At 42.7% G+C, this 22791-nt stretch overlaps 1 protein-coding gene across 1 annotated transcript; it reads left to right on the top strand.

Moving 5' to 3' along the window:
- The first annotated feature begins 4744 nt into the window (after positions 1-4744).
- Positions 4745-21491, top strand: LOC149219457 (uncharacterized). The gene is made up of 3 exons (XM_089386825.1): positions 4745-5384; positions 5467-5573; positions 21219-21491. The coding sequence occupies exons 1-3, from the start codon at positions 4745-4747 to the stop codon at positions 21489-21491; spliced, it is 1020 nt and encodes a 339-aa protein (XP_089242951.1).
- Positions 21492-22791: the final 1300 nt, after the last annotated feature.

A 22791-nucleotide genomic window follows, 5' to 3' on the forward strand; every position in this document is an offset into this window, starting at 1 on the left:
CCACTAATAGACAATAATTCTAGGTTGACCTAAAGATGATGGAATACCGACATGTGGTTTCTCCCCAGAAAATGGAGGATAAGGAGATTGTGCATATTTTTCTCTGTATGGGGGTAGTCCAATGTAAAGCGGATACATCGGACGGTAACCAGATGAACTAGCTTCATATTGACTTGATGGGTCTAGCTGTTCAGTATCCATTAATGAAGATCCAGATAAAATTGCTGTAGAGGACATAGGTGAAGACCAAGGGCTAGAAGCAACACCTGAGTGGGTTCCAAATAAATATTGGTAACTCGATGGGATAGACGGAACAACATAAAAATGTGACTCAGGTGTCATAGTAAACATCGAAAAGGTTGCGACAAAATATTTTGCCGTAGCTGTAACAGATGGTATAGTCTGGGATGTTGACTTTGCCATAGTCAAATTTCCAAATAAATTTCCTAACGAATCAACCGGTTTTTGAAGGTAATCAAGATCAAAAGGAGTAGTAAAATGAGGAGTATGAGGATATAGATAAATTCCAGTTCCAAAATGGAATGGAGTTCTGGGTGTTTCTTCCTGAGGTCCCTCTTCTATTGAAATCAAACTAGGTGGAAGGATTTCACCGTTAGATCCGTAATAGATTTCTAGTATTTGTTACTGAGGTAAAGGGGAAGTCTCAACAGTTACAGATGTTTGAGGATGTATCAGTTGATCTTCTTCCGTTATGGTAACAATTCCTGATTATTCAACTTCAAGATCCAAGTGTTTTGGGAAAAGAACAACGGGTTCAGGTTGGGATTCTTGAACAACTTCTGGTTCAGAAGTAACTTTTGTTTGAATGGTGATAGGTTCAAGAACAACTTCTGGTTGAACAAATTCAGGTTCAGAAGTAATTTCTTGTTGAACAAATTTTGGTTGAGAATCAACTTCTTGATGGAAAACTTGGGTTATCGTTTCACTAGATTCAGTTCTAGTGTCCTCAAGTAATTGTGGAGATTCTACTTTAGTAACAGATGTACCAGTAATTGTAGGAGTAACTAGAGTCACAATACTTATCGGTATAGGTGTTTCTGGTAATTCAGATGAAGAACTAGAAGTTTACAAAGTATTGGATTCAGTTAAACGAGACCACTTTGACTGGATAGGTGTAGCTTCAGGAAATAAAGGCGGTTTAGTCATTGTTGGAGAGGTAAATCCCCTCTACGGATAGAGGCGATCCCTACTAGCCCAATAGGGGTCTAGCAACAATCACACAATGCTGCCACGCATGTTCCTAGTTACACTTAAACGAGAAGTAAAGAGCACCTACTTGGATTCCTGCGCTGTCGTTGGACGAAGAGATGTCTCCTTCGCTCCTTCGCTTCGGCTGGTCACAGTCCTCCGCGATCCCCGCGAACGGACACCTGCACACACGAAGGGAAGGCAAACGCAAGCGTGAAATCTAGTAAAAGTAACTATATGCCAGTCAGAAAAGACATAATTCACATTTATCCATTGCATAAACAAACGAGAATGGAACAATAATAGCAGTCATCTATTATTAATCAGAATAGAGAAGAGTACAACCAAATGTTCTGACGTCGATAAACTTCTCAGGAGGGATCAGTCAGCATGTATCTCAAGCATTCACCTTTGAGGATGGTTCTCCCAAGACAAACAACTCTCTCTCTCTCACAAAAATGTCACAAACAAACTTCCCCAAGCAATCAATCACTTCCACTCCTAACACACCAAACCTATAGCAGCAATCTGAGCACTACAAGCTCTGTACAATCCAAGCTAAGCCTAGCTAGTTCCCACTAGTTTCTAACTAGCTGCTCATGGTAATGGTGGAAGTTTATATAGGAGAAGGAGTCTCCTAAAAAGGTGGAAGGATGAGCTTATCTTCAAGGGGAGTAGTTGCAAAGGGTCGAACAGACATGCCATAGAAGGGAGTCGATATTCACAAAGCTAACAACCAAGCCTGGAGAGATCTGGAAGGCTGGTTGTTTGAACAAATTCGCCCAAACTGGATCAGCGCGGATTATATGGAGGCTGCCGCGCTCTCAGCACATAACAATAACTGAACAAGTCATGTCAGCGCGGAAGAACACGGGAAAGCCGCGCTGTGCGTCATCGCGGAAAAGTGATGTTCTTCCGCGATGGCAGCGCACGAAATACACTGCGAGGCGCTGGTCATCGCGGTTATTTTAGGAACAGACGCGCTGATGCACAAAACTTTGGAAAAATGGGTTTTAAGCCAGTTCAGGGATCAAACACTTAGTGATTGTGACTTCTGGACACAGCAGGGTGACTGACAGGAAGGCAGTGATAAATTACTGTGTAACAGATGCCCCCTAAAGCATGAAGACCGAGAGAGTGGGAGGGGTGAAATGCTTTACAACACACGCCGAACTGGAACACCACCAGGAAGTACCGAAAAATCTCTGACAATCATATACATGCAGTCTAGGCATGGGCGCAGCCATCCAAAAGACATGCGAGACTGGTCTATGGTATGGACGCAGCCACCCAGCTAAAGAGACCATAATAATGACAAGGTATGGTCGCAGCCATCCATGAAGACTCAGGTATGGGCGCAGCCATCCATCAATGAGTCATGTAATGATTATCCACAAAATCGCAACCTGGACCACAGTGAGCAAGGATCCAGGGTCTTGCGCTCCATCTCGACCCGAACAGAGTACAAGTCCACACATGTGAATACAGGGGTTGGAGTCGAACATGCATGAACATCGTCTGATTACCGGCCAATGATGAGAACCGTTAACAGACGCGAGAGGTACCACCAATAATGACAATGGCCCTCAAGGTACTATAGGTACAATCTGTGGCGTGTGAATCAATGAGCTGGTGTCGAACACCCACGGAATCATTCGATCGTAGGTCAATGATGTAAACCTTGCGTCGAACACGAGGAACCTGCCATTGAGGCATGCAGGCTCCAAGGCACCTGGAAGGAGTCTCTAAGTCACTTTCTCGGATAATGAGTTGAAGTCGACGAGAAGTGGCCTTGATCGAAGGTGGGCCATGATGATTCCCACATCATCGACATGAGACAGAGGTATAATAATTTGTGATGAGATAGTGAACGAGGTTGCATTGTGGCAGAGGACAACTTCTCTTGAACATATAACGGCACTGTAACGGATTTGGCAGTACTTGACATCAAATGAGCAGCGGATAGGATGATGACGGCAATGAACAGATGAGAGGTCAAATAGGATATCCCAAACCCATGGAGGCTAGTGAAAACGAGATGAGATGACCCCACCCAGACACGAAACAGCGGAGTGCCATGTTCAAGAGTGACGTACTGCCGAGACGACTGTAATCAAAGTTCCATTTTCCCCACCTTTGCAGGCAGGTACCCCGATTATTTTTGGATGACAAGCTTGACGGGGATAACATATGCTTGATGTGTGTCATGTTGACAATATCCGATGTCATTGAGTGTTTAACGAGCCTGACAAAGGAAAAACTCGGCTTCTTTTCTTGTTTCGAGAGTCTGAAAAGAATGCGGAAAAGGAGACTCCAGGGGGGTCCTTTTTCGTACAGTTGTGTCTCTCGAGCCCGAAAAAGTATAAAACTATGCTCGAAAGAACCGCCCGGTCATTACAACCGAGGAGTACTTTTCATGAATAGTGTCTCTGACCGGAAAAAGTAAAAAAGTGGTCGAAGACACGTCGTTTTAGAGCCAATATTGAGTGCGAAACGACAAACACCCGGCGATCTTTTTGGTTTAACGGTTGGAAAAAGAGCTTAAAAACGACCGCCTTTCGTTCCCTTTAACGAGCCGAAAGGGAGCTCGGCCATCTTCTCTTGTTTAACATCGGAAAAGAGCTTAGAGACGACACTTTGGGAATCACATGAATTGTGGACTGTCATGACCAAGCTGCGATACCTGTACCTGCACAAGGGCACTACCCGCATAAATCCATTCGATATACGTAAAAAACATATTGAAACATGCTTGAAAACAGAACCAAGGCTAGTTTTATGGCTAAAAATGGTAAAAACCCAAAAAATATGGTAATTTAGGAGTTTTTACTATAAATATGGGGGGGTAATAAGTCATTTTTACCATTTTACTATTTGGAGTGCGAAGAACGTGGAGAAGCCAAAAAGTTGACGGAGCGATTCCCAGCCCATCCGGAGACCATTTTCAGATCTGCTTCTTCCAGGTAGGTTCTCATTCCTTTGCCCTGCATTCTGGTTCATTTTAGGAGTTTTTTAACGGGTGAATGGGCCCAATTGGGCATTTTTTATTTGCATGGGTGCGCCCTCGGTCAGCGCGGAAATTGCCCACGGGGTCGCGCTGACCGAAAAATAGCCAATGTAACCAACTTCGGGTCAGCGCGGAAAAGGCGTGTTCTTCCGCGCTGACCTCGCATTTTTTACACAGAGCCGCCATTGTCATCGCGGCTGTCCCTAAAACAGCCGCGATGGCGCGGAAAAGTTTTGTTTTTTAATAAATGAACGTAAATTTCTCCATGAAAACAATTCTGATTGGTTTTTATTGTTCATGCAGGACATCATGGCCTTTCAATGGCAAGAGAGAGTTCACGATGTAGAGGATGTGGCTGCTTGGGGAGACGTGAATTGCTGCAACGCCATGCGGGCGTGCGGATTCATGAAATTCTTCCTTACGCCGCGTCTGAGGGCCCAACATGATCTGCTGGAGCTGCTGATCAGGGCATGGAACCCGGTGGACCAAAAATTCACCATCCGTGGTCACGACATTGAGTTTGACCACATGGATATCTTTTTCTTGACTGGGTTGTCGCGCCGAGGTGCGAGGCCTATCTTGGAGGGGCAGCGACCTAGCGGCGGTACTCTGGATGACCTGATGGCTGAGGTTTGCCCGGGGGCGGTGAAAACGCGGAGTGGGAAGTGCTCGATCCCCACAGTGAGAGACATAGTGCTGCGCACCATCCTGTTCATGGTGACCCGGGCGGCAGGTAGCATGGCGAATCACGAGGCGTCCAAGACCCATCTCCTACTAGCTCTCGAGTGCCTCGAGCCTACCGTGTTTGATTGGTGCACGGCAGTGGCCAACAACATGAAGAGGCAATTGAGCAACTGCCGTCGTGGGGAGACGAAGCAGTTCGGCTATGGATCGATCCTGGTCCCGCTCATTCTGGAGCGAGTACCAGCCATGCGACTGCAGTCTATGGCTGTGGATGCCCCCAGAGATCCTCGAGAGACGAGGGCCTCACGGTGGGCTCGGATTATGCCACGTGGGGGTGGCGGCCGACCACATAGCTGGGGGGCATTTTTCAGAGACTGGTTGGACCAGCAGGAGATCTTCGTACAGGATTGGCCATATGCGGGGATGGATTTCCGCAATGATCCTGACTTGGTGCTGCCTCCGGGTGAACAGTGGGATGATGCAGGTATGACACTTTTTGTCTTTTGAGTTTTGTATTGTTTTTAAATTTTTTATGTACATGTCCTAATAAATGTCTTGTCATGCAGATGTGGGGCCTACTAGACCGATTGGCCTGGCTGCCACGGCACGGAGAGAGGGCCCGAGAGCCGGAGCTTTGGCCTTAGCCCCTCCAGGGGCCAACACACCAGAGATTGTGGCTCGCAACCTTGAGGGGTTGCTGGAGGGGGTGCCGGACTTCCAGGGGGTTGAGGAGGTTCCTGTGGAGCATCAGATCCACACAGTGGGTGTGGAACCCAGAGTGCACCGCCTTCTGAGGTGGGTGGCACGAGCGGCTGCGTACTACAGAGAGCACCATCCAGCCGATTAGTCACCTAGGTTTTATTTCCACTGTTTATTTTGAGACATTATGACTCAGATGTATTGAGATTTTGGGACATGTACTTCTATTTTTGAGCGCCTCAGTGCGCCACACGATATGTATATATATACATACCGATTTTTGGATGAGTCGTTGTTACATGTGATGATGTGTTATCTTGTGTTATGCGTTTGTTCAGTACAATTTGTGATCTTATGTATGAATTTGCACGACACTTGACTCATGGATTTTATATGTTTAATGCAAGCTTAAAAACACACACGTGCAAACTATGCTTGAAATGATTTATGTATGCTTATTCTTAGATGGATCTTTTACATATGATGATGTGTTTCATATGTTACGCGACTGTTCGACACACATGTTATCTGATGTATCTACTTGCATAACAAACGACCCATCGTGAAATATGCACATATTTTATTTTTATGAAAGCTTGAAAACACACATGATAATCACGTATGCAAACTATGCTTTGAACAATGGATTTTATTTTTGATGCAAGCTTAAAGGCACGTATATACATGCAAACTATGCTTGATAGGAAAGGAACGGGCATGCCCCCAGCATCGTGTCTCAATTCGAGGTACATGCCCCCCAAGCTTCAAGCCATTGAAAATGGGTTGAAGGTTGACAAAATGGTTATTGCGCTCGAATTGCACGAGCTTATGTTTCATTGTTTTAACGAGGTTGACACAGGTAAAAACTATCCTCGGGCCGCCGTGTTTCATTTTTTAGTGAGCTTGACACAGGAAAGCGAACTATGCTCCGACCAGACCCAGTTTCATTTTTTAAGGAGCTTGACACCGGAAAAGAACTGTGCTCCACCAGACCTGGTTTCATTTTTTAAGGAGCTTGACATCGGAAAGGAACTATGCTCCACCCAGACTTCATCATAATGAACGGGAAGTGGAGGCCCCCAAGAAAGTGGCTCCGGAGGGAGGGCCGACATCTTGGAAATCAGGACCTAATGCCCCCAGGACACTATGCACGATGGTGTCATCACTGGGTACGGGCACGGGGTAGGTGGCCACGTAGTTGATTTGCGGTGAGGCAGATGCAACTTGTGGATGAAAACCAGGAGGGAAGGAGGAGTGCGCCGGAGGGGCTTGTGGACGAACGAACGATAATTGATCGAATGTCACGATTCTTCCATCGTGTGGAAAACAAACCACACGGAAAAGTGAAGAAACAAGGGCTCCCATGGCATACACATAATCACGACCAAGGAGAAGACTGAAGTCTAAAGAACCTTGGGTAACCGAGACGTCTATATAGACGATCTTGCCTCCCAAAGTAATAGGAAACTTCGGGAGGATCCCTAATGGCTGACTCGTTCCTCCATCAAACGCGGTGAGATGCGGCGCGACAGGAACAAGCGATGGGGAACCCAAAGCTCGCCAAGTAGTAACGGGCATAAGACTAACCGATGCTCCTTCGTCTAACACAGTGCCGGGCAGCGCCCTATTGCAAGCATAGGCGGTGACCCAGAAAGGCACATGGGATGGAAGGGGAGGGGCAGTCAAACGACTCCAATCAAAGGAGATGACGGAACTACTTGGTGGGGGAACCATATGGTTGCCCCCCTGCTCGGAAAGAACCGAATCTAAATTCTCCGGAGAGGTTTCAGGAGAACTTTTATCAAGCTCAGGAGAATCTGAGGAGACGAGAAGAACATGAGAATTTTTCTCTTCCGAAACAGAGTGCTTGAGAGGAGGTGAACTTGAATCAACACTCTTTCCGACCAACGGCGGGTCAGGAACAGACTGGGAACAGCCAGGTTCGGGAAGAGGGGCTTGGACAAAAGAGGAATCTGAAACAATCTCTTTGTCAACAAGGGCGCGATCTACAGTTGTAGAAAGACGTTGATAACCGGCGGGAAATGGATTCGGAGGAGCAGCAAGACTTTCCAACACAGCAAAGGCTTTATCCATGAGGGGACAAAGGTGAAGGGGATGTTTGCCTTCACAAAGTCGGCAGGGGATTCAAAACTTCCTTTTCTCCTTACCATTCCCGACTGATGAGGTAGCATCGCCATGATCATCAGTGGACGATGAAGGGTGGGCCGGATCGCGAGACCATACTTCTAGTACCCTGGGAATGCCAGGACAATCACGAAGCAGATGGTCCTCCTTGCATAATCGACAAGGAGACTTAACCTTCCGCGGAGGAGCAGAAGGTGACCCGACTTCAGGTGCACTGGAGTGGATAGCTGGACTTGAGAGGGGGACTGTGTGTGTAGGCTCTCCCTTAGGGGACTTCTTCTTCTTGGTCTTCCTCTTCTTCTTCTTAGCCACCTGGTTACTCCCATCGAGAATTTCACCAGGCGAAGTACAAGAGGATGACGTAGAAGTAGGCGTCGAAGGGGAGAGATCCACCTTAGGATCAACACGACGTTGTTCAGGTGGAGGGACTGGCGGACTAACAGCCGATACGGTAGGGACCAAAGAGGTTGAAAACAACCACACAGGCAACCCGACAGTTAACCCTGGTAGGGACAACGTCGCCATATACGGAGCACCAACATTCCCAAGAGGAGGGAATTGTCCTGGGTTCCCATCAGAGGGGGAACCTGGGTTAGTGAATCCTGGAAAAGTTGCCATAGCAAATGAAAACGAAACCTACTCAAGCTAACGCACACAAGATCTAACCAGGTGATGTTATCGTGGCCGAATAAACTTTTAAAACACAGGAACCAAACTTGACCTTTTCATATTTCAGGAGTCGAGAAAAGGACAAAGATGACTCCAGTCTCCTTCGAATGTTTAATGAGCACGAAGTGACAAGACGCTCACAGGCACCTTTTCGTTTAGGGAGTCCGAAAAGGATCAAAAGCGACTGCTCTGGAACTCTAGGTAGAGGGTGTGCCAAACTCTTCGCAAAACCACAGAATACTTTTTAGGGTACGGGTGGTCAATCTTCGTGAATGCTGTGTTCACTGCATTGCGAATTGTAGGGCGGCCGACTCGGCTTCCTATGGATAAAGGATAAAAGCCTAGTGGGGTCTCCCTATATACTCGACGGTACGTGGGAGCGCAGTCCGTATTAGACCACTATCGAGTCACAGAAGGAGGAATCACCCAACCTAATGTGAAACAACAGTGACTATGTTTTAAGACGCCGGAACACGTCTCTAACCTAGACCTCTAAATATTTGCGTTTAGTTCCAATGCGTTTTTAGATTCATTTGGTTCATTTTATAGTTGATCTTGAGATTAAGTTTCGATTTCAAGCTCTATCGTATGTTCGCTCACAATTACTTAGATGCAATCTATATGCAAAAGAATTTCGTTTCGTTCGATGAATTCTAGCTACGAGAGAGCAAAGAATTTTTTAAACAAAACGAATACAAACAAACAAGCAGCTAAATGCAACTAAAGCGAGGAAAGGAAACTTTTCTTTTGAAAATGCAAATCAATGAAATGTTCTTTTCCTTTTCGAATTTTAAAGCAAGCTACTAATTCGTTTTCTTTTTAGTGACATAAAACACCTAAAGGAATTTGGAGGAACCTGAACACCAAGTAAACTACTTAATGAGAGCACACAAAGTTCCCAAAAACACTCAACCGAAGTCTCGAGATCAAAAGGAAACAAGGCAATGCACGAGCTATGTGATCTAAGCTCTGCAAAACAAGCAAGGATCGCAAGCAAGGAGGAAGCGAAAAAGACCACTTGGAAGCACAATCCAATACACTCTGACAATCACTGAAAAAATGTGAAAACGAGTCTAGAACGAGCTGGTCAATCAAGCAAACAGGGATCCTCACGGGAGGCTTGACACACACACGGCCACTAGATGTCCTAGGGTTCAGAGTGCGCAATCAATAGAGAAAAGCAAACATCCGACGGACCAGAGTCGCAACCAGTCAATTAGAGACCCAAACACAATCCAGTAATCGCAAAAGTAAGGATGAAAACACGAACCAAGCAGCTAGAAGGGAAGTTGTTTGCAAACTTAAAACCAAGCAAAACGAAACCCTATGGAGTTGAGCTCCGTAATCAAACAGTTCAAAGTTCAGAGAGTGAAAAACAAGTCATCAGACAAGTGGGGAGAAGAAGGGAAAGTCACAGCAAGAGGTTTAGGAGGTCAATTTGGACAAAAATGAGTTTTTCAGGCTCAGCGCGGGTAGCCTTCAGCAACTTGGCGCTGACAGGGAGAGGCCTTCAGCAACTTTGCGATGTCAGCGCGGAAAGTCAGGGAAAAGGCGCGCTGCCCTAGAAGAAACGAGGTCAGCGCGGATATAAGGCACACAGACGCGACGACCAAAATCACAAAGAAGAGTGGGCGCGATGTCAGCGCGAAAGAACACGAATAAAGCGCGCTGCCCTTGAAAACGAGGTCAGCGCGGCTGTTAGACGTACAGGCGCGATGAAGAGAAAACCAAAGAACAGAGTCGCGATGTCAGCGCGACTGTTCCGAAATAAAACGCGCTGAGAGCAAAAAACAAGGAAAACCGAAATAAAACTTCCCAAACCAAAGGCAGGAGCTTTTCAATGATAAAGACGCTTTCCAGAAACACCCAGAAAGTTCATAAGCAATAAAGACAATCCCAAAAACCCAAAAAGAGATCAATCAAAGCCAAACACAAAAGTGGACTCAAGAGACAAAAAGGCTGATCCCCAGCGGAGTCGCCAAATTGTTGGAGAGGTAAATCCCCTCTACGGATAGAGGCGATCCCTACTAGCCCAATAGGGGTCTAGCAACAATCACACAATGCTGCCACGCATGTTCCTAGTTACACTTAAACGAGAAGTAAAGAGCACCTACTTGGATTCCTGCGCTGTCGTTGGACGAAGAGATGTCTCCTTCGCTCCTTCGCTTCGGCTGGTCACAGTCCTCCGCGATCCCCGCGAACGGACACCTGCACACACGAAGGGAAGGCAAACGCAAGCGTGAAATCTAGTAAAAGTAACTATATGCCAGTCAGAAAAGACATAATTCACATTTATCCATTGCATAAACAAACGAGAATGGAACAATAATAGCAGTCATCTATTATTAATCAGAATAGAGAAGAGTACAACCAAATGTTCTGACGTCGATAAACTTCTCAGGAGGGATCAGTCAGCATGTATCTCAAGCATTCACCTTTGAGGATGGTTCTCCCAAGACAAACAACTCTCTCTCTCTCACACAAATGTCACAAACAAACTTCCCCAAGCAATCAATCACTTCCACTCCTAACACACCAAACCTATAGCAGCAATCTGAGCACTACAAGCTCTGTACAATCCAAGCTAAGCCTAGCTAGTTCCCACTAGTTTCTAACTAGCTGCTCATGGTAATGGTGGAAGTTTATATAGGAGAAGGAGTCTCCTAAAAAGGTGGAAGGATGAGCTTATCTTCAAGGGGAGTAGTTGCAAAGGGTCGAACAGACATGCCATAGAAGGGAGTCGATATTCACAAAGCTAACAACCAAGCCTGGAGAGATCTGGAAGGCTGGTTGTTTGAACAAATTCGCCCAAACTGGATCAGCGCGGATTATATGGAGACTGCCGCGCTGTCAGCACATAACAATAACTGAACAAGTCATGTCAGCGCGGAAGAACACGGGAAAGCCGCGCTGTGCGTCATCGCGGAAAAGTGATGTTCTTCCGCGATGGCAGCGCACGAAATACACTGCGAGGTGCTGGTCATCGCGGTTATTTTAGGAACAGACGCGCTGATGCACAAAACTTTGGAAAAATGGGTTTTAAGCCAGTTCAGGGATCAAACACTTAGTGATTGTGACTTCTGGACACAGCAGGGTGACTGACAGGAAGGCAGTGATAAATTACTGTGTAACAGTCATTGTCCTCCACGAATGATGAGGTAAGGGTTGATGTTCCTCCACAATTGCTAATTGATTTTATTACAAAGAAGAAATAAACAAAAAGGGGTCAGCTAGGCAAAAGGATTACCAAGCAACTGTGAACTACAGAATACCTCCTGACGAACCGAGAAGTACGGACATGCAATCTCCCTGAATGTTGTGTTCAGTGTATCACAATGTACAAGGTGGCCAACTCGGTTACCTAAGGATGGATAGAGACCTACTGTAGTCCTCCCATATATACCCAAAAGTACATGGAGGCCAAATCCTTGTTAGCGCTGTCTAATGCGAAACCGCACAGTGAGAGCATTCCTTTATACTTTACGTACTGTAACACCGCCCTATATACTTGAAGGTACGTGGACGAGCTATGATATACTCATGTACATGGAATGAGGTATCACACTCGGAATGTATCACAGACAAGTTAGCGACAACTGCTATGTTTTACAATGCCAGAACACGTCTCTAGCCTAGAACCTCTAAATGTTTCGCGTTAGGTGACAATGCTCCATTAGGTTAATTGAGATTAATTTTAAGTTGATCTTGATTAAGAATTTTCCTTTCAAGTTCACCATGTGATGTCTTTGAAATTCCATAGAATGAAACTAATATGATAAGAATTATTTTCATTCAATTTGAACAATGAAAGCCTTAGCTAATAGGGATAGAGCAATCAGATTCTTTTAATCAAAGAACAAAGAGCACATCTATGCAATTTCCCTAAACTATTCCTATAAGCACACTCAAACGTTTTCAATGCACAATGCAAGTTTTTCTTTAAACTAATGCACATACAATCAATCAATCTTTTTGCAAGAATGAAGACTTTACGATAGTTCCTTTTCGAAATAAGTGAAGACTTTTACTACACTTTCTTTTTAGCAAAGATTAATTGACTATAAGCTAACTTTGACAGTGAATTGATAATGATAAAGAAATCATTTAAGAAACACTAAGAAATCAAGGAAAAAGTAGGGTTAGGAAGAGAAATACAATTTGATTTCAGAGACACAACAATTATTGATCTTTTAGCAAGCAAAAATAAAAGGAAATTTGGAAAAAAACCAAGCCAAAGGTGGGATTTTTGACCTAAGGAGGATTAGCACAGCCCTGAATGGGAGAATGTTCACTTTAGAGCACTGTCTTGAATCCATGGGTGCTTTGCAATGCTCTATGTCCTAACCAAGCCTGCACTGGTGTCAGAGAGGCCATTCAAGCAAAATTTTTGACCAAAAAACACTTCTACAAGGTTGAAATAAGATCAATGGAGGTAAGCAAAGTCTACTAGGGTATAATAGGATGAAGATAAACTACTTATAATGATGACTATTCCCCAGTATGGTCACCAATTTACTATGTGGAATTTTGCATCTACGGATAAACACAATTTCCCTAGGTGGGTAGCTACACCTAGAACAACAGATTTAAAGAATTTAGCCTTTTCCTATAGAAAATAAATAAGACAAGGGACCTAATTGTTATATTCCACTTCCCTTTGTCTCCTTTGAATAGCTCCCGTTGCTCCTTCTCGAACTAAATCCGCTCGATAAGTACCTGCAATCATAAACATAAGACAAAAACCAATCAAAGCAAGAGATCTATCTACTATAAGCAAATGGAATCGAAAGAATTTACACATATAATCATCATACATAAAGAAAAGAATATGGGAAAATGTGTAAACAACTTTATTAAGTAGAAGGAAGAGTTATAAACAAATAAGTCTAATCCCATGTCACTCATCCAGCTTGAGTTCCATCCTTCATCACACCAAAAGCACAACACTCTGGCAACATAACAATACTTGGTTAAAATTTCGAACCTCAAACCAATAGTATCTCCTTACAAATTCTCGAAGTCCAACCCCTGATCACTATGATGAGTGCTTAATTTATAGGGAAATGGAGGTGGTTTTGTCATAAATTAGGCATTGAATGGATTTCCAATTTGGGGGTTAGTTTCCATGGAGGAAGGGATGAGAGGATAGGAGGTTATTCGATTCATTCCCTATCCAATTTCGATCTCATAGGAGAGGATAAGAGGTGGGAATATTCTATAATGGTCTAGAATGAAAGAATACTCCCAGAACCTTATGAAGATTTCGCTCAATCTCACCCAACGCAGGTCAAAGTGGGCCTAGGTGCTCTGCAGTGCATTTACCCCTGACCAGGCTGGGCTAGTCCCTCAAGGATTCAATTCAAGATGTATTCATGCCATGAAACTCTTAGGGCATCCATTGTGATGTAGAAACAAAATTTGGGTTTGATGAGCCCTAAAAGTACTAATCTGAATGATAGGAGTGATGTGCCCAAATAGACCCCTAAAAATATTTCTTTGTCATGCGAGTGTTGGGATATCCAAACCTCAATTTCATCATTCATTGGTATTCCTTCCACTCAACGAAGTTTTTCTTATGCATACCCCACCAGTGGGTAGGCGTAGTGCCAGATCTAATGCCTAGAACCGATGTTCTTCTGGCACCTCCCTTTCGAACTTATCCAAAACAAATTAACATCATCTAAACCATCATAATGAGGTAGATTTCGTACCTCCGTGGACACGCAGCGAAGCGATTTTGTCAACATGTTGTGGCGCAATGAGGAGACTTCATGTAATCTGTTCTGCTAATGCTCAAGCTCTTCATCAAAATCTAAGGTGCAAGAACTATCTCTATCCCATTAAGTCATCCATCTTCTATGGGATTAATCCAATCCTCATCAAGCGCGATGATCTTATATATCTGATGCAGATTGTCTTCTTCTTCATACTTGCGAACTGGTTCTATGTATCACACACCTTCATTTGGATTGAATTGAACAATAACTCAGAGAGCCTTTCTCTCAAACATCATTCTACGATTTTTAATATTAATGACCACATCCATGTCAAAGGCCCAATAGCATAGGGTAATGATTACTATCATCTAGTATCTCGATTACTTCAAAGTCAGCCAGGGCAGCGACTCCTTCAATATCCACCGTAACACCATAAATGCACCCCATAGGAATAATCTTTTGTTGATTTTCCATACGTATCTGGATAGGATACCACTGTAGCGCAGGCCTTCCCATTCTTTCCCAAGTTTGTTTTGGTAACACATTCACATCAGATCCTAGGTCAAGAATTACCTGATCCATTTCGTATTCTCCAATCTGCGTAGTTAGCCTCATTTTGCGAATCGTTCGTTTCTTGTTTTTGCCCACTTTTCATACAACACACTATTCTGGAGGAGTCTTGAACTTACCTGTACAATTATCAATCAACTCTTGGAGCCCTTCTACCATATTTCTATCCCATAATAGATTCATACAAGTCTTTAGAACGGTAGCTAATAGCGAAGGATCTACGTCCCGTGCTTAATCGGTTTTGCCCATATTCTCTTGACTTTTAGAGGTAGAGACCTCAACGAAGCTATCTTTGGCTTCCATAAAGGTTTCCTTAGCTCAAGTTAGATCAAATCCAAGTTCCTTCTCAGTAGACTTGCATACGCATCTGTCAGTCTTTGACTACTTTCCTTTATCTTCTCCTATGGCAATACCACTTTGCGTTACGATATTAATACTAGGCTCTTCTTCACGAGGCTCCACTCTCATAATTTGAATATTCTACGTAGTTGTTTGGGCCTTATTATCATGCATATTAGTTATTAGTATCGAGCAATATTCTATAACATGATCAAACTATCGACAATATTGACAAGATGGATGCGTCAGGTTCTGACAGTCACATGAAAAATGGATGACTTCTCCACAGTTATAACAAATGATTTGTCCGCGACCCCTTCAAGCCCCTCCTTCTCATCCTCTTCCTCGGCCCTTGGATTTCTCCACACGCTGCACCCGCGCCCTAATCCTGAGGCTGATTTTCCATCTGCATTCTATACATAGGGGTCCGTTCCATCATCAGTTCGTAGCTTCGACAATTGCGCTCATCATGCCCAACTGACTTACATAAAGTACAAAATAACCACTGCGGTGTCTACACAAAATTTTGTAGGAGATGTCAGTTATTAGTCGCATGCTTCCTAGCTATCTAACAAATAATGCACCATAAGGCTACCACTACGCTCAGTCCAACGATGTTTTTGGGTTTTAAAGGGACATGACCCTCCCCCAATGAGGTAGTTATTAGAAACAGGGCAGTGGTCCTTGTCATGATTTTGCTTGGGTTCCTATTTTCTGTTGTGACAATGGTAATCTCAGATGCGGTAGGAGTGAAGCAATGTACCAGTCTCTATGTTGAGTATCTGTAATGGTCATATTAGCCTACTAAATTAGACATTTTAATCTTTGATCAAAGTCCCACGCAGACTCGTTTACCCTCTACTAGATTTCCTTGAGCTCTGTTACAGACTAGGCCTGATATTTGGGCTTCTTGAACTCACTATTCATCGCTTGTTGGGTCTCTAACATAGTCGTGTTGGGATTATCTGTGCAGAATTTGATGTACCAACTTAGCACTCTATCCTACAGTGCTGTGACTAGTTGTTCTTTCTTCATATTGTCGTCAGTGATCTGCTGTGCCGTTCATACAACATTTGCGACAAACCAAAATTGTTCAGGGTCTTCAGTTCCCACACCCTTAAACACAGGCATATTCATTATATTCACCATATTAAATGATGGAAGGGGAGGTGGAGGTGGAGGCAGAGATTGAGGTGGAGGTGGAGTGGGTGGATGAGGTATCTCCGTGATACCCCAACCTACGATCTGTAGTGTGGTTCACGGTGTTCTTAGAATATTACCTTCATCGTCACTATCAGAGGATCCTAACATCGGATTGTATTCAGAGCCTGATTCTTCATTCCTCCTGAATGCTCTCCCACTTTGCGTAGTCCCAAACATCAATTTAAAGGCATAACCAGCTTTTCACACAATAGAATTTTAATCCAGGTCTTCAAAGATTTCAGGTACTTACCTCTTGGTCCTTTGAAGAACCTATGATATGCTTCACTGTAGCTGGTGAATGTATTGATCGCAAACTCAGTAATGAATCCTCCCAGAATACGATTGATCTAGTGGTCAAAAACCTGTGAAATGTTATTCTTTGAAGCCTCTAAGCACTTTACCAGTTCTGGGGTCCATACAATAGGGTCGTCAAGCTTCCACGTACCCTGACTATCTACTAACTTGGAAATCCACTCATGTAATTCACATGGGAAAGAGCAGAAGAATATTTCGTGTTCGTCTGTGAATAGGTATCTATTCAACCAATCTTCCTTCTATAAGGGAGGATTTCTATTCTCCTAAGCTGCAAACACGTGCAACTTCCAATCGATCCACTTTTCAATCTCTTTCTTAGTGGGGAACCATTTATCACACATCCCTTAGCAAGATCCCGGTCCCGACAACGGAACCATTTGTTGGCTTGTGGGGGCTTGACCCAGGTTCAAAGTTAGCTGCGAAAACCAACAAAACCCTAAACTAATGGCCCTTTCAGAAACAAACCATGCAACGCAGGCTGTAGTCTCACTCAAAGTAGTATTGGGGAATGACAGAACTAGGTTTCTACATCCAGAGGTCTGTGTGATAGGTTCCTGCGTTTCCTAGGGTTTAGTTTTGTCTTCTCGAACCCTAACCCTTCCGAAACAGATAATTATAGTAACTCACTTACACAACATCTATACCTTCGTGTAGGCCTTTAATTATTCATAACATGTATAAATTACACTGATCTACCACTTTCGTGCATAAGATAAACAATCATTCCTATAAATTGCATTACAGAGTGAAAATACAAAAAACAATAGAAGTAAAAATAAATACATAGATGCACAATTGTTGCATCAAAACTGCCTTTTTAGATATATTTGTTCAAGTACATATCTTTTTCCCTGTGCACTCAAGTGCAGGGGCCCGCGCACTTAGCCTGCAGAATTACCAAGGTCTCTGCACACTCAGCTACAAGAGCCTTCCCCTTCGCCTAAGTACAAGAAACAAACTTTTCTTGCCTTAACTTACTTGCCCTTAAAATGATTTATATCAATTTATTACCTCCTAGACTCACTATGACTCTTCTATTTATACCCTTTGCTTTTACAATACCATGGTCAGTGGACCATAGGCAGGTTTCAAAACCTTCTTATCACCTAACCATCTAAGGGAATAAAGCCCCTTTGACTCTTGCTATCTTCATGCTTCGCTTCCACAAATCGTAGAGACTTTACATCTTTACAAAAAGGACTTACAAAATTTGTCAAAATTTAACCCCCGGGACCCCCAGGGACCCGATCCCAACAATTTTTTATATAATGTTAAAACTCACATTACTTATTTTTATAATTAATAATAGTAATATTAATTCAAAGAAAAGTTATTTTTTAGTTAATTTTTATGTTTTTATGTTTTTTTGTAATAACTTGGCAATGAAAAATGTATCATGAAGTAAGTGTTTTGATATTTATTATGGATTGATGTCTATTAGTGTTTAGCAACTATTTAATGATAAAATATGTTATTGTGAAATATCTTGGAAGGTGTACCAAAAACACTTCACTTAAGTCACTAGGTGACAAGTGACCCTAACAACAAGTTGATGGCTGTTAGCGATTCAGATCTGCAATGAAAATGGAAAACCTCCAACAAAAGTATAGAAAATCTAGAACAGAAAGTAACAATATAAAATATCCAATGCGATAACCACTTTGGAAAGAATTTGAATGAATAAATCTTTTATTAATAGCACCTGGTGAAGGAGATCTACAGATAGGTCTGCAAGTCCCCCTCTGTGGGATGGGTCCTTTGATGTCCTTGATGCTTCAGAAAATGATTCTCCCTCTTAATATGTGAAAAACCCAGACAAAATGTGGAGAAATCAAATGGGAGCTCAAAGAAAAAGGCAATAATGTTGACGATGATTATGATCATGGTGAAGAATGAATGAAAAACCCTCCCATTTATAACAAAGTATGGAGTTAATCTTGAAAATGGAGAATAATAAAATGATATTAACCAAATTTAGATCTAACCACTTGGAATGCTTTATTATATTTACTGGAGAGGGAAAATATATTTAAAATGGTTAAATATCTTTATTTATAAATAATTAACAAATAAAATGATTTATTAATTATTTTGCGAGAATTAAGAATGGTGTGAAAACAAAATAATTATTAAATAGTGATTTAATAATTATTCTAATAACAAAAATAAGGAAAATTAAATAAATAATGATTTATCTAATTATTCTAATGGGGGTTTTTTGGATTTAAATCAGAAAATAATTTAATAAAAGTGGTTTACTAAATTATTTTCCACAATGAAAGTTATTTTACTATGGTAAAATTAAATCTACATGGTGTATTTCGATCCACCTAGCTAGAAATGGCTAGGTGATCATTTTTTGGTGATAACAGATTGCCTCCACACGTATGAGTGTTAGGAAAAAATTGTATGACTGAAATATGTTGTAGATTACACTTCCACAAGATACCAAAAGGGGAGTCAAAGAGAGAGAGAGCTGAAGCAAGTCAAGGAGAAGAAAATAATGGAGGGGACGAGACCTACTAAACTGATAGAAGTGTCCTTTTATGTGGTAGTACATGATCTCAAATGAAGTGGGGGAGGCACACACATACCTATCGATATAATTGCGTACAAGGAATAATGATGAGCCCAACAATGTGGGACTGAGCTACAAAGTACATGACACATGATACATGATACGCTGGTGTTAATGGATTAGAAAATAATACAATGGGTCCCATATACATAATGCTCCTGGAAGAAGATAGGCCATGACTGAATACAATAACATCTGAGTACATGAGACATAATGCCCCTCAATCTGACATGGGGAGAGGAGATCACAAAGAAGGAATCCCTGCTGAACAATAAAGGGCTCTGAAGATCTAGATGTATCTTCTGAAGGAGGCATGCATGCTATGGGTGCTATAAGCGGCGGAAACTGAACCCATGACATTTGCGGGACTGCATCTGAGGCTGGATCAACATCTATGGTCATTCCGGCATGTGGGGGGCTTCTTGAAGGGCCATCCCCCATGAGATTTGAATCATATCACACACACCTGGGAATCACTGGGACAATCATCTAGAGCACAAAATCATCAAGTGTACGAATCTCAATCATGCGACAAGGCGCTGATGTTGAGCACGTGAGAAACAACCAAGTCAAAGGGAAATAATGAGTCCCTTTTCTTTATCCGAGGCATCAAACAAAGATGGAAACTGAGACCAAGGTACACCACCATGCAGGCTACTCTTATGGAATAAATGTGCAGAGGTCGATAGAAGAGAGCCTTCCAGAGTTAAGGCAATGATGAATCCTCAAAAAAGGCACGAGGGAACATAGTAGAGTAACTGATGGAATAACCCTAGGGATGATGATGGAATGAAGCAAGATGGGTAGCAGACATATGACTTCACTTGTTAGAGCATAATAAAAATGGATGACTTGGTAGCGAATGAATTGAATTTGGAGGGGATGGTTGATGATGAAAATGGGGGTTCGACAAAGATAGAGTAGACTTGCAGATGGAGGAAAAATATGAGTCAAATGGGAGGAATGCGACACGATGACAAATGAAAAAATTTAATGGGAATCAAGGGGACTCATAGCAGAATCCATAAGTACAAGGGTGACGTATCTTGGATGCTCTGAACAAGAGTGACTCGATGAAGCTGCCACATGGGGGAGGCCTGGAGGGAACCATGAAATCATGATTAAATGATGGTTACCCATGGTGAAAATTGAGACATCAGTCAACCGGTTGAAAGGTAAAGTGGTACCAGAGTATGGGTGGATCAAATGAAGAGATTCAAAATTAAGAGATGGCAAAGTGAGACCTTGTGGAAAAAATGGCTTCCAAGTGAAGTTTCAAATTGCAAAAAAAAAATAGATACCCATTATAGAAATCAGTGAGAGATTTCCAACTGTGCTGACAATTTGTCAAATGAAGCTACGATTTGGTTACAATGGGTGAGGGAAAAACTAGGCTTTTTCCTATAGAAGGGATTTTTGCCTCCAAATCCAATTCATTTGCTATGTATAATTTGGAGAGGAGTAAAAGGCCCTAAATCTTATGGAGATCTCAGCAGACAAACTGACCATTGGAATCAAGATCTGCAAGTTGGAGGTAGGTGGCCTAACCATACTCACCATTTTTTGTGGATTAGATTTTCAGATTAATGCTTCATCTATTCGTGGGGGGCCCTTGCTCATCCTCACAATCACAACGCACTTTTGGGGGCTTGATATGTGCTTTTGAGTGCAGAAATGGGGCCCACAAGTGCGTCTAGTGCAGTTTTGAGGGAAAAACTACATTCTGGGCTAAGAGGATGGGTAGGACTAGTGGTGTGATGAAAGCTGAAGAAAAGTACTGGTCATGAATGCCTTTGACTATTGAATGAAAAAAAATAATGGTATTTTTCAAATATGGTAGAGTTAAAGATATTATGGCGAGAATGAGATTTGGATTCCCTTCATGCTGAGATTCATGGGAATCAAGTAGTGAGAGGGATGTTGGCATGAAATAGTATGCTGAAGTTCTTAGAGAACCCCATGGTGAGGGCTCGTGAGACCTTGTTGTAGAGGATAGTGAGTTACTAGGACCTAGATCAGGAGGCCTTTGTAGTACAGGGGCACATGATTGAGATCATGATCCAAGACATATATTTTTTGACAGGACTGCCCCCTTGGGGAGGTAGAGGAGATACATCCAGTGCTGCCTCATGGGAGGCATATAGATGAGTTTGTTGATCACCACTGTGTACTGGGGAGTCATGAAAAGGGCATGTCCATACATATAAATGAATTGGAGAGGCTTGAGACACGAGCTAGAGCCGTAGCGGTGCTACAAATATGTGGTAGCCATGCCTTCCACCATATCATTGGAGGGCAGATGACGCTGGTGGAGAGTGTACTGGGAGGGACCTACTATGGGTGGCTCTATCTATAGAGTGTATTACGTCCAGGGAACGGGGTATGGCTCCGATACCAGAATAGGGGTGACCGTTCAATAGAGACTAATAATAAAGATGAGCAGACAATATAATAAAGCCTTGGTGCATTCGAACTTACTTCTGATTAAATTCGAAGTTTCCTAAACAACAGATCTGAGATAGGTGACTTCTCCTCAACCGAACATGCACGCACAACATGACCTCTCTCTCTCCACGGGTCTTCAAAACGCCTTCGCCTTACATCTCAAGGTTCTTTTGGATACAGAAACTATCCTCAGACAGGCGGCCCAGTAGGCTTCGATATTAACAAAAACAAGCAGAGTACATAAAGCTTATTACAACAAGAGATCTCAGAGTTCTCTATCAAGCGATGATCTTGAACTTCTATAGACCCTTTCTTATATAGACTTCCTAGCGAATCTAATCCTAGCTAAGAGATGACGTAAAAGCGGAAATTATTGAGGGTCCTGTCGGTATTTCTTTCACCGACGGTGTCTACTCAATCTTTTCCAGTACAATGATTTTAGCTACAACATGTGACCACATTATCACATTGCTAGCTAAAGATTCTACCATGGTCCCATCGGACTCCTATCTGAATCATAGTCATTGTCATGATCAGAAGGATCATGTGCTGGCTCATACTCATCGAGTATCTTCTGGTAGTGGCGTTCTATCAGCCAGTTGTATTCTTCATCGATATCTGCTGCTGGGTCCTAGGCATCTGCCAAATCTTCTGGGAAAGTAGATGATGTTAATTTTTCTTTGGCATCTTCATCTAACATTATTGTCCTCCTTGATGCTGCTTTTGAAGATTCTTCCTTTTCCGTATTTGTCTTTATCCTGTGGAGGCCCAGTTGTTGAGGTGTGTACATGGCTTCTTGTTTCTCCCACTTGTTAAGAAAAGGTAAAGCACTGATCTCAATGTCTAGAAAAGAATCTTTAAAGACATTTCTTACTATGGGTGACCTTTGCACTGCCAATTCGATGCCATTTAAGAGTTCCCATTTAAAAATTTGAAACATATTAGTTGAACTCTCGATTGCATATGAGACCCATTGTTTGCAATTATTACTCATAAAATCTTTGTGTTGCCAGCCTAATTCGAAAATCATTGATGTGCAGATCCTTTTAGAAATCATCAAAATTATTATATGGATGACATTGTTATTCCAATTAGGTGAGAGAACACTGATGGTTACCAAAGCCTTTTGATTAACCACAAATTTTAGTACTTTGGGTTCTCCTTGTAAATCATCCATTTTTTGCAGAATCTGTAGTTTTTCTTCCAGCTTT

Source organism: Pinus tabuliformis, chromosome Q, assembly GCF_031772625.1.
Source record: "Pinus tabuliformis cultivar Carrire ecotype Pingquan chromosome Q, CPIR1, whole genome shotgun sequence".
NCBI classification, from domain to species: domain Eukaryota; kingdom Viridiplantae; phylum Streptophyta; class Pinopsida; order Pinales; family Pinaceae; genus Pinus; species Pinus tabuliformis.